Genomic DNA, 16,638 nt, shown 5'->3' on the forward strand with positions numbered 1-16,638 from the left:
TCCTGGTATAAATCCCACCTGATCATAATGAATAACCCTCGTGATCACTTGCTGGACTCTTTTTGCTAGTATTCTGTTTAAGATTTTTGTATCTATATTCATTAAGGAGATTGGTCTGTAGTTTTCTTTCTCTGTTTTTGATCTACCTGGATTTGGGATCAGTACCATATTTGTATCATAAAAGGAATTTGGCAGAACTCTTCCTTTGCTTATTTTATCAAATAATTTGTATAGTATTGGAATTAGTTGTTCTTTGAAGGTTTGATAGAATTCACTTGTGAATCCATCAGGCCCTGGGGATTTTTTCTTAGGGAGTTCTTTGGTGGCTTGTTCTATTTCTTTTTCTGATATGGGATTATTTAAGTATTCTATTTATTCATCCATCTCAACTAGATTGCTATATTTATGTCATATAATTGTGTAAAGTAATTTTAAATGATTGCCTTGATTTCCTCTTCATTAGAGGTGAGGTCTCCCTTTTCAACTGATGATTTTGTTTTCTTCTTTCCTTTTTTTTTTTAAATTTTAAACCCTTAACTTCTGTGTATTGACTTATAGGTGGAAGAGTGGTAAGGGTAGGCAATGGGGGTCAAGTGACTTGCCCAGTGTCACACAGCTGGGAAGTGTCTGAGGCCAGATTTGAACCTAGGACCTCTGGTCTCTAGGCCTGGCTCTCAATCCACTGAGCTAGCCAGCTGCCCCCTCTTCTTTCCTTTTTTAATTAGATTGACCAGTACTTTGTCAATTTTGTTTGTTTTTTCAAAGTACCAGCTTCTAGTCTTATTTATTAATTTAATAGTTCTTTTATTTTCAATTTTATTGATTTCTCCTTTAATTTTTGTAATCTCTAATTGGGTCTTTAGTTGGGGATTTTTAATTTGTTCTCTTTCTAATTTTTTAATTTGCATGCCCAGTTCATGGATCTTTGCCCTCTCTAATTTGTTAATATATGCACTCAAGGATATAAATTTCTCCCTGAGTACTGCCTTAGCTACATCCCACAGAGTTTGGTAGGATGTCTCATCATTGTCATTCTCTTCAATGAAAGTATTGATTGTTTATATGATTTCTTCTTTAACTGGATTTGGAGAATCATATTATTTTATTTCCAATTAGTTTTTGATTTGCCCATCCATGTGTCCTTACTAATTATTATTTTTATTGCATTATGATCTGAGAAGGTTACATTTATTATTTCTGCCCTTTTGCATTTTTTATGATGTTTCTATGCCCTATTACATGGTCAATCTTTGTGAATGTACCATGTGTTGCTGAAAAGAAGGTGTATTCCTTTTTGTCCCTATTTATTTTTCTCCACATATCTATTAAATCTAATTTTTCTAGGATTTCATTCACCTCTCCTATCTCTTTCTTATTTATTTTTTGGTTTGATTTATCTAGATCTGAAAGAGGAATATTTAGATCTCTCACTAGTATGGTTTTACTATCTATTTCCTTCTTGAGCTCAGCCAGTTTCTCTTTTAAGAATCTGGATGCTATGCCACTTGGTGCATACATATTGAGCAGTGTTATTTCCTCATTGTCTATACTTTTATCAGGATGTAATTACCTTCCCTGTCTCTTTTAATCATATCTATTTTTACTTTGGCTTTGTCAGAAATCATGATTGCCACTCCTGCCTTCTTTTTCTCATTTCAAGCCGAAAAGATTTTGCTCCAGCCCTTGACCTTAAACTTTTGTATGTCCACCCACCTCATATGTGTTTCTTGTAGACAACATATGGTAGGATTTGGGTTTCTAATCCACTCTGCTATTTGCTTACGTTTTATGGGCGAGTTCATCCCATTCACATTTAGAGTTATAATTATCAGTTGTGTATTCCCCAACATTTTGGTATCCTCTCCTAGTTCTACCCCTTCTTCTTATGCTATTGCATTTTAAACCAGTGGTTTGTTTTATACCAGCCCCCCTTGTCCCCTCTCTTGATTTACTTCCCTTTGTACCCCCTCCCTTATTATTCCCCTCTTTTTATTTTTAAGGCCTAATGAATTCCCTTCCCCCTCTCCTCCCCTCCCTTTTTTGACCTCCCCACTCCCCTGCTCCCCTTGGTTAATCCCTTCTGACTTTCTCAGTAGGATTAGATAGAATTCTATATCCCAAAGGATATAGATACTCTTCCCTCTCGGGATTAATTCCATTGAGAGTAAGGTTTAAATAGTACCTCTTAATGCTCTCTTCCTCTCCTTCTTATAATAGTATTCATCCCCTCGCCTTCCCGTGCTCTCTTTGTGTGGTGTAGAATATCCTATTTTTCTTATTCATTCTCACACTATTCTTAATGAAATTAATTCCCGATAACTATCCAGGAGTCAATCAACAAGCATTCATTAAGTGGACAGCAAGCAAGGTACTTGGAAGTATGGATTCTTTCTTTTTTTTCTACTTCTATAAGTGGGGAAGAAAAAGAGGTGCTAGCCACAAGCCAGTCCTTAGCAATATACCCAAAGGACTGCTAATGCAGTTTCTGACATGGAAGAGGCTAAAGAACCATCTTTCAGGAGAGTTGGGCTGACAGCTAATGGACATGCTTTGGAGAAATTTTTGGAACATGCATTAAATTTTGTAATTAGGCTGATCTGTTAAGCATGTGACTATTATTGCTGAACTGGAAGTATGAACCCTTCAAGAAATTTTACTTTGCCTCAGTCTCTCCTCTCTTTTTCTCTCTATTTTTTTCTGTCTTGGTATCAACTCTAAGGCAGAAGACCAGCAAGGGTTAGGCAGTCAGGGTTATGTGAGTTACCCAGGGTCCCACAGCTGAAATGTATCTGAGGCCAGATTTGAATCTGGATCTTCCCAACTCCAGTCCTGGTGCTTCACCTTTTTAGGTGAAGAAAATCAGTTCAGAAGCCTCAATCCTGTGATCTCCAAAAGGTCAAGAGATTAAAACAGTCAGGAGTCTGAGAGTTCAGGAATCAAGTCCATGCTGGGCTCAGCAATATTTTTCAAAAATCAAGAACTTGGATCAGTGGTAGCTGAGAAGAAATCCCATCTAGCCATGATGCTTCATTTTGGCATGCTTTTAGTGGGATCAATCCAATATAGGATCTGGTTGGTGGTTTTTGTCCTTCATACTTGAACAAGGCCAAAATGTCATTACTGGGTGGTATCTTTTGGCTCAAGCATAAACTGGATTTAAGTGAGGCAGAATTGCACAAAGTTGTCAGCCTCACTCTTCCAGAGTCATCAAAGACCAGTGGGAAGACAAGTCAGGACAACTGGTAATGGCTAAGGATGAAGTGGATGACATCGGTGTCTTTGATGTCTGACCAAGTTCTAAGCATTCCATGGGGTCTGCTTCAGCTGCCTTCATTGCTATTGGAACAAATTGTTCTCATCTACCCATCCAGCCAAGGGAAGTTTTCATGTATTTGGAGTAAACATCCAACTAATTCACCAATGAGTTTTAGATCTGTAGGTTGCCTCAACCTGGTTTAGCCTGCCTGCTGAGACAGTTTACCATGATACCTCTCATGCTACCTCTGAGCCAACTCTCCCAGAGACTGAAGGAGAATGGGTTCCTGAGGTGTTGAAGGGAAACATCTGTATAATGACCCAGAGAGTTTTTGTTTCTAGCCCACCCCTAGCCCTGTATAGTTGCATATAGAATTCTGTTCTTGCCATGTCTTTCAATTAAATAATTATGTAAAATCTCACTGATGTTAAATGACTACATGGAATCATAGCTCCAGTCATCTTTAGTTTACATTGAGAGGAACCACATTAAAATGAAGACTCAAGGTGCCAGCTTTAGGGAATAAAGGCCCTTATACCTCGGGGGTACTTTTAAAATGCTGAGGAGGAGATATCAACAACCTCCCTCCAGGAGAGTGAACCAAGGACATAGGTACTTTTATCCCTAGTACCTAGTCCAGTACCTGGTAAGGGTTAAATTAGGAGTTTTGACAAAATAATAGAGCAGCTTTTAATAACTTAAGTTTTAATAAAAATATAGTAAAGTTGTAAATTAATATTATCCCTTTAAGTCAGAGAAAAGAAAACTTCTAGAAGCTTTTAACAATTAAAAATTTAGTTTAATTAAAATAGAGATAGTAAAAGAATATAGTAAAGTGAATATAGTAAAGGAGAGAAATATAGGAAAGAGGTAAAGAAAGAAAATTTCCTAATGTCTATACTAATTATCCTATAACTACCTATAATTACTACTTAAAATTGCCTATATCTATCTATAACTGCCTATATAACTACCGCTAATAAAAACCACCCTAAAAAGTTCCAACCCAATCCATCCCAATCAAAACCAATCCAATCAGTGTTTAATCCAACCCCAATTAGGTCTGTCAGTGAAGAGCAGCCACCTCCCAAAAGGTTCAAGAAAAAAACCTAATAGCCCAAACCAAAAGCCAAAAACCCAAAAGCCAAAAAGCCCAAAAGCCCTCTCAGTAAGCCCAGGCCCACCTTTATATTCCAGCAACTAAATGCCAACCACCAACTCATGCCCAGCAACCAACTTCCCCACAACTACCTGCCCTGTCAGCAACTCACAGACTGGCTGGATTTTATACCCGTTTTTTACCTCACTTCCTATCTCTATGGTTCCTCCTTCCTGTCTCCATAGTTTCTACTTCCTGTCACTGTTAATCCCTACACATCTCTATGGTAAGAGGACCTCCAGGTCCCCTGTTAAATTAAAAATGGAATAAAGAATTCATTTTTACAACCCAGAACAATAATAATTGTTATTATTTTTATTATTCTTACCAACAATTTCAACACTGGATATAAAGCCCCAGGAAGTCAAGAGCAGAAATAAACATCCAATGCACATCCAAATATTTCTATCATTGGAGTTCTCTTTGTGGTACCCAAGAACAAAAAAAAAAAAAAAGTGAGTAGTCACTAATTGGAGAATGGCTGAAAAAAAACCTAGCATATAATAATTAACATTTATATAGCACTATCAGTTTAACAAATTACATTATATGCTATCTCATATGGTCCTCATGACAATCTATGAGGGAAATACAACTATTATCCCCATTTTAGAGATTAATTAACTAAAGCTTACAGAGGTTATATGATCTGTTTAAAGTTACATAGCTTTTAAATGTCTGAGGTCAGTTTTGAATGCAGATCTTCTCATTTCCACATTCAGCAATTCTCCACTGTGCCACCTGGCTGTCTATATAAATAGAGAATGTAGGATATATGTATGTATATACAAATATATGTATATATCTGTGTAATATCTTACAAAATATATGTACATAATGTGAATGTATATGCTACATGTGTATGTACACGTATTTACATTGTGCACATACAAATATAACTTATACGGATACATAGAAAATAGAAAAAAGTTCTTGAGAAGGGATATCAAAGAGAAAGGATTCAAAAATGGAAGATTTTCTTGCGCTGATGCAGAGTAAAATAAGCCAACAGAGTTACAAAAGAGTTATGCCAATGTGCATAATGACTACAACAATGTAATGGGGGGGGGGAGTAAAGTCACTATAAGAAATATAAAACACTGAGCAACTGAAAAATCAGTGGCAGCACCAGAGAAGAGAAAATGAAGCTTCTACTTCCTCCATCTTCATGGCAGGGTCATAGATTACTAGGATAGAACTACAGGCCAGCACCTGTACACCTACAACAATCTACAACAAACATACTGTCCACATGTGGCCCAGACACTCCCAAATAAAACAAAAGTAATTGGGGAATATTTTTAAAAGAAACAAAAATATAATAGAACATAGATAATGTTAATAATCTCTAAGTCAAAACACTGCCCAAATGGATACATATGGATGATTTAGTGGCCCCCCTTTCTATTTGAATTTGACACTACTGGCCTATCATATCAGATGTGGTCATGAAGCCAGACTTTTTTGCTTACCCAGTTTTCTTTATAATAAGACAGGGATGCTTACCCTGGAGAAGAAAATAGGTAGTTTGTAAAAAAAAAAAGAACAAAAAAAAAACTAGGTAGTTTGTCAATATGATTGATACCAGATCAAAATATAGCCACATCATCCTGTTTTTTAGTTCATGAATTTTAAAACAAGATTCTGAGAAGTCCGTTGATATCACCAGACTACTGCCAAAGAGATCCAGAATATATGCCAGAAAAGGAGGAGTTTAAAAAAAAACAACTTCTTATACAGAAATATTCAATTCACAGAAGAGGACTAGATTTCTTTTTTCTTTTTTTTTGCAGAAATGACTATGTTAAGATGATGAATATCAATAAAACATTTTTCGAGCTCATTTGCCCTGTCAGAGAGGGGCAAAGCAAAAGTAAAAATTGAGTAATTCAGCCTTCTCCCCATCATTTGTAACCTATGAGCAGTTATCCCACCTATCCCAACCAGCAATATTCTATTTCTATTTTTTAAAATTAAATTTCATTTTTTTAGTTATTAAGCATTTATTTTCTCCTCTCTTTCTCCTCCCTTATCTCCCATTGAAAAAGAAAAAAAGAAAAGCAAAACTCTTGTTACAAATATACATATACATATAGACTCAAGCAAAATAAATTTCCATATTGATCTTGTCCAAAAGTGTATGTCCCTTTGCATGGAAATAGTTTTTGCAGGAAGCCATCTTGGGCAAACTGTTGCCATTTGGGGGTTCAGATTTTGGGATTCTTACAGCTGGCATAAGCTGGCATGAAACTGGAAAAGACTATTAGAGCACCCCTATCAATAGGAGCTCAGTCCTAAGCCAAGTGACTCAGTTGTGAATTAAGGCAGGAGGCAAAGGGTGGAAAGGGAAAGCTCTCCAGTCAAACTCAGAAGCTGCTTCATAAGCCAGGCTTAGCTATTACTCTTTAGGGACAGTTACCCAGGTTCATTCATCATATACTGCTAACAGTGAATAATCGACTATCATCACCCAGATCATTTTATAACATCATCAAGAAGACCACTACTGAAGATCTACTAATATTACAAAGCTAGCCTAGTCAAACTCAAACAGCTAGCAACTTGAGCTAGTCTCTTGGTTGCCAAGCCAACCAGGCTGGCAGCTTCCGTTTGTGGCTTCCTTCTGGGGATTTCTGAAAATTTATTATTTAGTTAGTTAGCTCAGTCTATTCCTTAAACCTCTCTCCTGGTCCTAATTTCCTTTAAACCTAATCCAACCTTTAATCATTCCTGTTATCATCTATTAAATTAGTTATTGAGAAACAAGATCTGTCTACTGACCTGATTCACCAGTTTCAAGATTCTCTCAGTGAAAGGTGACAGTTAGGGTGCTGTCTTCACTGGGAGGCTTAAACAGGCTGAACATCAACATTTGTTTATCATCAACATCAATATAATTAAAATCTCTTAGTTTTCATTGCAGTCGGATTGGAGTAATCATTATTATTAAAAAGATACTATATCTATATCATCAAAAGATACAGATCACATGCTGTTGACAGTTAAAAGGATTCTATTTACTTCCTTAGTAACAGAGTAAGGAGAGGAGCTGTCCATCTGCTGAAATAAGCAGGCTGATGATCACAAATATTATCTTTTCTAGTTTTCAGTTCCTGCTCTTTACATTAAGCATTTATTTTCTCTTCTCTTTTCCTCCCTCACCTCCCATTGAAAAAGAAAAAAGAAAAGCAAAACTCTTGTAACAAATATATATACTCAAGCAAAACAAATTTCCATATTGATCATGTCCAAAAGTGTATACCCCCTTTGCATGTCTTTCTAAAAACTAAATTGGTTGATGAATTCCCTGTAGATCCAATGGATTTTCTTAGATCAATTTTCCTTTTTCTTTTTTTCAGGATTCATTCTGTTTCTCTCTCTAGAATGTCATTCTTAAAAATGTGTCATCTTTCCTGACCAACTTTACTAATAGAATATGTGTTTCTCTGTACCTTTTGGCATTGACAAGGCCAAATACTGTGGTACATGTCAGCTTAGAGATAACTTTCTTCTTCAATATTACAAATTTGAAGATAGACTGTTTACTTCCACACCCAAGGTTCTAATAATTTCTACTTCAGAAACAAATTCTTCCTTGTTGGTCAGAATCAGATAAAGAAAAGCTAGTTCCATAGTCACTTCTTCCACCATTTGAAGATTGAAATTATCAAAAGACAATCCAATGATATATTATCAACTCTAATTTTGGCAGACAGGCAGCAGACAAAAAAAGATACAGAAAGACAAATATAGAGATAGAGAGGGAGAAAGAGAAGAGAGAAGAGGAGGGGAGAGGGAGAACTGGAAATGGACAAAGGAAAAGAAAGAAAAGAAGAGAAGAAAGGAGGGAGCAAAAGAGGGAAAGAAAAAAGGAGAAGAGAAAGAAAGAAGGAACATGATAGGGAGAGAAAGGGAGGAGGAGGGGAGAGGAGAGGAAGATACAATGGAAAGGACAAGACAATACAAGAGAGGGAGGGAAGGAAGGCAGAAGGGGAGGAAGAAAGAGGGAGTGAGAGAGAAGAAAGAGAGAAAAATAAGAAGGTACAACAAAGACAAGAAGAAGGAAAAAAGAAGAAAAGAGGAGTGGATAAAAGGAAACAAGAAAGGAGAAAAGAGTGGAAAGCAAGGGAGAGGAGGAAAGGAGAGCAGAAGAGACAGCTGTATATAGAGATACAGAGATAAGAAAAGATAAGACAAGTTGAGAAATAAAGAGCAAAGAGAAGAGGGAAGAAGGGACTAGAAAATAGGAGGGGTTTGAAGAAACTGTTGAAGAGGAAAGAAGAGGGAAGAAGAGAGAATTAGAGGAAAGAGGAGAGGAGGAAAGGAAATGGGAAAAGGGAGACAGAGACAAGAGATGAGATAAGATGAGAAATGAAGAAGAGAAAAGACCGGAGGGAAGGGAAGGAGAGGGGAGAAAAGGCCTGAGATAGAGGGAGAGAGATCTAGCTCTAACAGGTTTAAATACCTGAAGTCCCCAATCACTAATAGATTATACCTCCAAGTCAAGAATCTGATTTCTTGGACTATCATTTAAATCTATTTCCTCCTTCCACCCAGGGGCTCTAGGCAACACCAAGGTCACTGACAACCTGGAATTCTCAAGCTAAGGTAGGAGATAGACCAGTTATAAAGATTATTCCTGCAATATCAGCAATCTCTGGAATATCTATGAGCTAAAATGTTTCCAACCCAGAGAAAGACTTGATAAGAAAACAAACAAGTACCTGTGAGAGGAGAGATCGGAGTGTGACTTTGGGCAAATCATCCTGCACATACTTTAACTGGGTGCATGCATATTGTTTTGGGAGCGGGGAGGGGGGGAGGNACAAACAAGTACCTGTGAGAGGAGAGATCGGAGTGTGACTTTGGGCAAATCATCCTGCACATACTTTAACTGGGTGCATGCATATTGTTTTGGGAGCGGGGGGAGGGGGGGAGGAGGGGGAGGGAAGAGGGGGAGAGAGGTTGACTTAGATTCATTGAAACAGGCTGAGTCTTGCACTCATGTCTATGGGGAAATTTTTTTTATAATTACAATTCAGGAAGACTTCAAATATTCTGGATAGATTCTCTTTAGGAATTGCTCTATGGAAAGACAAATTAAAATGGGTGTCATTTTCTTCTACTGATCTTCCACTAGGTGGAAACATAGACACAGCATTGAACAAGATCATGGAGGGCATTGAGGACAACCATTAATTGTCTCCATAATATTGCCACAGCTGGTCATTTGGCCTGAGCCAAATTACAGAATGCTACAGTGTCTCAATATTAAAAAAATTTTAAGCCAAGGGGTAAGGGAGATGTGCATGGTGAGTATGACTAGATTATGATATATTACTAAAACTTTTCAGAAGTAGTAATGAAACAAGTGTCATTAGAAGAATATACAATGAAAAAATAGGCTGGTCTATGCTCAATGGACAACTGACATGCTCTAAAGTTATCTATGCAGTCACATGAGACCTAGAAAATATTCCTCAGCACAAGATTTGTGGGATAGTATGGACAAGAGTCACACAGGATATGTTCAGATTTGCCTCTTTGGTGGGAATACCTGAATTAATAAGATTGAAAATCCATCAATATATCTATTTACCTACCTTTTCTTTAATCCTTTGAAATCTATTACCCCCAAATCTAGGGATGCATCTAATGATGCATCACTGACCAGCTGTACTGATACATTCAGGATTCAGTTGGTTCTCTTCATTAAGCCCTGCTATAGAGATATCTTGATTTTGAAATGTTAATATTAAAGCTTGGTTTTCATCTCCCTGTGAGAAAGCATTCATTTTGCTATTAAAGAAAGGTCCTTCTGTGGTATCACTTCTGCTAAGTTGCTTGAGCTAACATTGTCCTCAACATATGGTTTCCATTTTTAAAGGGACAATTGTTTGTCTTGTTCCTATTCAGCTATCCATCTAAAATAGCTATTTATAAAGATGATTTATCAGGTAATTTGCACAAGACCTTAAAACAATAGCAATAAATACCAGAAAAGGATGGCACTTAAAGGTCTGGGGGCATCTGGCTTTCCTATAAGTTTACATTTAATTTTTTAAGGTAACCTAAGTATAGCTGTTGTGGAGGCTGTTTATCCTTCCTCCTCTCTCAAGGAGTATTGTCCTTGAGCAAATGAAAGGTGAAGAATCAGTTACAGCTCTCCCTACCACCACCACTATCTAGGGCTCAGGAAAGCCAAGGGTGATTTGAACAAATACATCCAGTTGCCTCAACAAGAATCATCAAGACAGGAGATGGGATAATTCCAGAGGGAATTGTTGACAAGTATTCTTTTAAGGAAGGGGAAAGTCAGGGTTCCACCCCTTGGAAAAATTTTGGGGAGGCCAAAGAACAACAGAGGCTCTAAACAGAATTGTATCAAGGAAGATGTGAGAAAACAGGAAGCTCTGGAATCATTCTCCCTGCAATGAATGGAGAATGCAGCCAATGTCAGAGAAATGCTTGAGCCTAATTAGCCTGGCACCCCTGTGTTGAAAGGCACTGATGTCCAAGAGGAGTCCCTAGGGCACCTGGCATTTCCTGAGACAAAGAAGAACTTCAAGGGGACATACACGCTGGAAAAATCAGAGGAGAATCCCTCCAGGTCAGGTTAGAAATGATAGATACTCCACCCATATCTTTGTAAAACTGATAATCATTGATGGGACCTTTTGTTTCAAGAGCTCTGCAATGAGTGCTCTTTGTTTTCTTTGCTCTTCCAATAATACTTTGTAATTTTTGGAAAAGTATTGTCATTTTTAATTCCTTTATGATATCATAAACTGTGTGCCAGAAAGAGAAGCAGATGCCAGTGCACTGAGTAATGTCAAAGTGATTTTTCCCAGATATTTTCATATTTTTCTGAGTGGGAGCTTTAAATTACAAAGGTAAAGAATTCTCCCAAATAAGGTTGGACACTTTGTGCTATGAGAACCTCTGACACAAAGACTATAAAAGCAATAAAATTTGGACAGAAAAGTACCAAGAGGCAACTCTCCAAAAAGGCAGAAAGACAGCCTCACAGTCTTGACCCTGGGTTGCCTTTCCATAGTCATTTCACATTAATCCCTTTGACATGCTCTGCACTCCAGACAAACTGTCCCACTTGCTGCTCCTCAAACTCAACATGCCATCTCCTACCTCCATGCATTTGCATAAATTGCTCTTCTGGCCTTGACTGCCCTCCTTCCTCACATCTGCGGCATAATCCTTAGCTTCCTGCAAGAATTTTCAGGGGTCTCTTCTTTTATAAACCCTATGCCCTAAAACTTGATATTCTTTCCTTCCTCAAATATATTTCTTTGGTAGAGGTTGTCTCCTTGCCCTCAAAAGAAAATAAGCACCTTAAAAACCAGGTCCATTTGTTGGTATTTATTATTTCAACCCCCAGAGCTCAACATATTGCTTGGTACATAGGAGACACAAGAAAAAGTGAAGGTTGGCTATGAATTATCCTAACTGATGACTACTATCATGATTGATATGAAGTAGCCCCAGTCACTCAGATTTCTATCTCATTTGCTAGTTGCATCTGTAGGTTAGTGGAATTATTGTGATGCTTGCAATGGCTTGAGTTTCATCCTAATACCAAAGAACATTGTAACAAAGACTTTCCGTGGAGTTTTAAGTGTCTATCACTTTGGAAAATATCTCTTTCCCTATGCCTCACCCAAAATTCCAGGGTGATGAGGAGGAACAACATATGGGGAGTATCTTTGAAATACCAAAAGATATCCCAGATATCCACCCATGTTACACTGCTCAACACAAAAAAGTATTTGAGATGCACCCCAGAGGCTGTGACGACTGGCTAATTATTTTTTAAGGTAAAAATCATAAACACTGAGACTTTGTCTTAGAAAAAGACCGTGCATTTTTCCATGTATTTACAAAATGCAGATAATCAAGCTGCTTCTGTCCACATTGCTGCTCCTGTAATGTCCCTTTTTTTTTAATAAAGAATAATGTTCTTGGACACATGCTGGAAAATTCCTGCAGCATTTCTCCTGTTTTCCTAATACTACAAGGTCAATCTCTGGGATTAGGAAGATGTTAAGGACATAAGAAAACACTGAGAGGGTGATTCTGCATATGTATATCCAAACATGTCAATATCATGAAAATCAACCTGCATGTGTCCCTTTCCCCTTCCCCCACTCCATGTGACCTGGAACAGCATGATCCATCTATATGGATTCTACTGGAGATCTATGTCTCCCACAAAATCATGAGTGATGGGTATGAGTGGAATTTTTTACTTTCTTATTGAAAATTTGCTCTTGGGAAGTCTATACTGCAATGTAGAGAAGGTGGGATTCATTGGAATCAAGTGCAAAACATCCAGCAAAGCAGCAATGAGGTAGAGATATGTTAGCTGCTTCAATGTAAAAAGAAGGAAACAATAAGGAGTAGGAAAAATTGAAAGGACTCATTTTTACCATCCATATCAGTGAAGAGTTTTTACAAAGTATAAAGGAGACACCATCAGGAAGCACCAGTCTTTTTTCTTAAACATATTTAAGTGTTTTGGATTGAAAAGAATGGCTTCTTTTCAAATAGGGGCCTAAAGGACTCTGGTGTGGTAGCAACAGAAATCACTTGTCCCCTTCCCATCAAGAACCCACCTCTCCCTCATCATTTTCCAATAAATTATTCCCTGGCTATAAACTTGCAGCAGAAGCAACTCCTCCCTTTTCCCTGGATTTTTTTTTCCAGTTGTACAAGTCAGCTCTTGGTAGTGGCTAATGACATTTAACTGAAACCACCATTTGGAAACTGTTGCCAGATTTCCTTCCCTCTATTTATGTCACAATGAAATCCATCTTTTCCTTCTTTCAGACTGCTGCAATTCAAACTGCCTTAGTTTGTCCTATGTTCAATGGATCAAACCCATAAAAAAATCATCCCCATGGCTTTGGGACCACCAAATCAGAAATGTTCCGTTAAAATTCAGGAAAAACTTTTCTTAATTGATTTCTTCTGGCCTTTGCCAGAGGAGCTACCTAAAGAATCAAATTACATCACAGAGCCTGGAAGCCCTGCCCAGTGCACCAGAGTTAACCCAGACACCTGGCTCAGTTATCTCCTAGTGTTGTCTGTGTTGTATATTGGGGAGAGGGAGGGGCAGAGAGATTTCCAGGTCACTTCTTACAGCATTTTGCAGTAGATTGTAACTGGCATTCACTTTGGCCAACAAAAACGGAGACCAGTTGCTCTAAGAAACCAAAATTTCCTCTCAAAACACAAAAATAAAGCACCATTTACACAGGTTCTAGATATATTTTTTGTGTGTCCAAGGATAACATGAGAAATTTACCTTAAAACATCCAGCTTTTCCCTAGCAATCCAAAGCGATGCCTCTTTGAATCTCATCGAGCAGGGGCCACTGACGTCACTGCCAGCAATGGCTGCCCTCCTATCCCCTCCCCACCATTCGTGGTAAATGATTCATAACTGGGTCTTCTTTGAGAATAAGAGAAAAGGCCTTTCTCTGAACTGGACTCCAAATCTCCCTCTTTTTCAATGATGTCAGGGATATTAAGCAGTCACGTTTCCCATTCTAAAATCGGCACCAAGCTGCTGGCCAAGGAGCTGGCCTCAGTGGGAAGGCAGATCCCAACGGGGGATTTTCCACATTTCGCATCTATCAGCCCTATTGGGGAATCCCAGCGTCATTCAAATCTCTTCAGCACTACCCTCGGTAAACAGCTCCTGCCTACATATTGGTGCAGTCCTCACATGTCTCAGGGAAACCAACTTCTGTTTTCAGATGAAGAAATGGACAGTGGGGAATTTCCCTGCCGGGGACTAAAAGGAAACAACTACTGGCTACAAGTCACAGGTACCTCTTAAAACTACCTGAAACCACATGCCAAGCGAAAAAGGCAAGGACGGCTTTTTTCAATCAATGAGCTCAACTCTATCCGCAAAATTTGTAAAGATCTGGGAGAAAAAAGATTGTTTCTGAAAGTTGAAATTTGTGACAGTATCTTGTCAGTTCCCGTCTTGGCAGCTGAGAAGAAACATTCTGGTGATTAGAGGGCTAACTCTCCCCACACACACACCCCACTCCCCCAAAACTGGAGGAATCATAAACAAACACACCTTCGTACACAAACCCTCTAGGATAATAGACGTAATAGCAGCCCAACTGTAAACAAACCATCTCTAGCTAATCTCTCCCGTCTTGGAAGAGATAGACTGCCCAAGCAGAGCACTTTCGACGGTAACATGGTAGCTTTGTTTCGGAAACTCCACGACAGCCCAAAGATACCTAAGCTAAATCCTTAGACCTCTTATGGGTGTGGACCTTGAAGAACGCAGCAGTCGTGCACACACACACACACACACACACACACACACACACACACCCCTCTCGATGCCAAAGACCAATCCAGGTACCTGGAGACAACCACAACAGGAAGAAGCTGTGCCCTTCCCTTCTTGATTCCAATTCAGAGTCATCCAAAAAGTGCCAGGATGCCATCAGTCCCCGTCCATGTCCCTCACATAGACCAATTCCCAGCCATCATCCTGACACCTGTAGCTCTCATTCTAAGAGTTCAAGGGAAAGAAACCCTGATGCCCTCCCTTTGGAAGAGAAGACACACACACACACACACACACACACACACACACACACACACACACACACACACACACGGAAATTCAGGCGCAGAATGAGACCCTACCCGCCTATGGAGCTCGCTCACTCTGGGCACTTCCACTCTCCCTTAGCATCAGGTGCTCTCCAATTGAGCAGTCTGGCCCCCAACATCGGTCAAACCCTGAAGAAGACGGGTTCAGCACAGCCCTTCACATTCCTCTTTGAAGGGACCCACACTCCTCCTGAAGTCGTTTGGCACCTATTTCTCGAACCCGTGCCAGATCTGAGACAGAATTCATGGGAATGCATCACCCTACTCTCACCGTGACGCTCCCACCTCCAACCCCTCCCCAGGCAGCCTCTGGCACTTACCACACCGCTCACAAAGCAATCGGCCAACTTCTTTCCGGACTTTTCTGCCTGCTGGCAGCGGGGGTGAAGAAGCCTTGAAAGCCGCGGGAAGGCCACTGCTGCTACTGCTGCTGCTGTTGGCTTCCGGTTCCATGAAGAAGATGTAGGTGCGGTCCTCCCGCAACCGCCTCGGCGGAGACGGAGGCCTCGGGTCCCCACAGGGCGATGGGGAGGCCAAGCCCGCGGCCGGGCCCAGGCGCACAGTGACCAGCGCGTCACGGCTCAGCCCGCCCGTTTTAGCCGCCCACACGTGGCGCACTCTCACCAGGTAAAGCGCTTCGCTGTCCCCGCCACCAGGGCGGGGGCTGGGGCTGAGACTGAGGCGCGAGTGGGGCGTCGTGGGCGACTCCTCCAGCCCTCCGACCACTGCTCTGGCCACCTCGTCCAGCAGGGGCCCCTCGTCTGGCGTTCGCCGCCGTGGCACCTGGCCCTCGATCACCACGGCGGCGCGCTGAGCCCGCTCCCGCACGGAGCCAGCGCCCCGCGGCGCCCACCAACACACGGCGGCTGGGGCCGCTGCCTCCGCTGCCAAGGCCGAGATTTGCAGCAGCAGCAGCGGCGGCAGGAGCAGCAGCGGCAGCAATGCCCGCGGACCCCGGCCCAGGGGTAAGGGGGGTGATGGTGGAGAAGGAGATGGGGGGCCAGAGCTCGGCCTCGCCCAGGCCCGGGACTCTGGCGCCACCGCCCTGCAGCAGGCAAGTAGGGGCCCGCGCCAGCCCATGGAGCGGGCGGGCTGGCAAGGGGAGCGCTTCCTCCCGCCCCCTCGGTCCGTAGCTCGGTCTGTGCTGCTCTGGCTGTGGGCGCTGCCTCTGCCGCCGCCCCCGCTGCTGCCCGCTGCCTGGTGCCCGCTGCTAGCTCCCGGGCTGGCAGATGGGCTCCGTCGTCCTTCCCTAGGGCTGGCTGGATGGCTCGCTCTCTAGCTCGCATGCACGCTCTCCCCGCACTCCCTACTTCCTTCCCGCTGCTGTCGCTGCTCTCTCCAGCTCTCTCCTCCTCGCCCTACCTCTGGCTCTCCTCCTCTTCCTCCTCCTCCTCCTCCTCCTCCTCTCCCTCCAACTTGTTCCTTTCCAGTCCTCCTGCTCCGTAAGGATTGGGGGCTGGGGGTGGGGGCGTGACTTGTTTGTGGGAGCAGAGGGAAGGGGAGGCCGGCAGGGGCGGGAATCCCAAGTGCTGCTGCCCCAGAGTTGGGATAGGGGGCAG

General features: G+C 41.2%; 1 protein-coding gene across 1 annotated transcript in view; it reads right to left on the bottom strand.

Moving 5' to 3' along the window:
• NRG1 (neuregulin 1) overlaps positions 1-16,159 on the bottom strand; it is a 990,734-nt gene extending 974,575 nt beyond the window's left edge. The window contains exon 1 of the mRNA XM_044681476.1: positions 15,400-16,159. Within this exon, the coding sequence (XP_044537411.1) occupies positions 15,400-16,159 (760 nt within the window). The remainder of the gene's footprint in view (positions 1-15,399) is intronic.
• Between the last annotated feature and the right edge of the window lie 479 nt (positions 16,160-16,638).

This window comes from Gracilinanus agilis, chromosome 6 (genome assembly GCF_016433145.1).
Source record: "Gracilinanus agilis isolate LMUSP501 chromosome 6, AgileGrace, whole genome shotgun sequence".
Classification (NCBI taxonomy): domain Eukaryota; kingdom Metazoa; phylum Chordata; class Mammalia; order Didelphimorphia; family Didelphidae; genus Gracilinanus; species Gracilinanus agilis.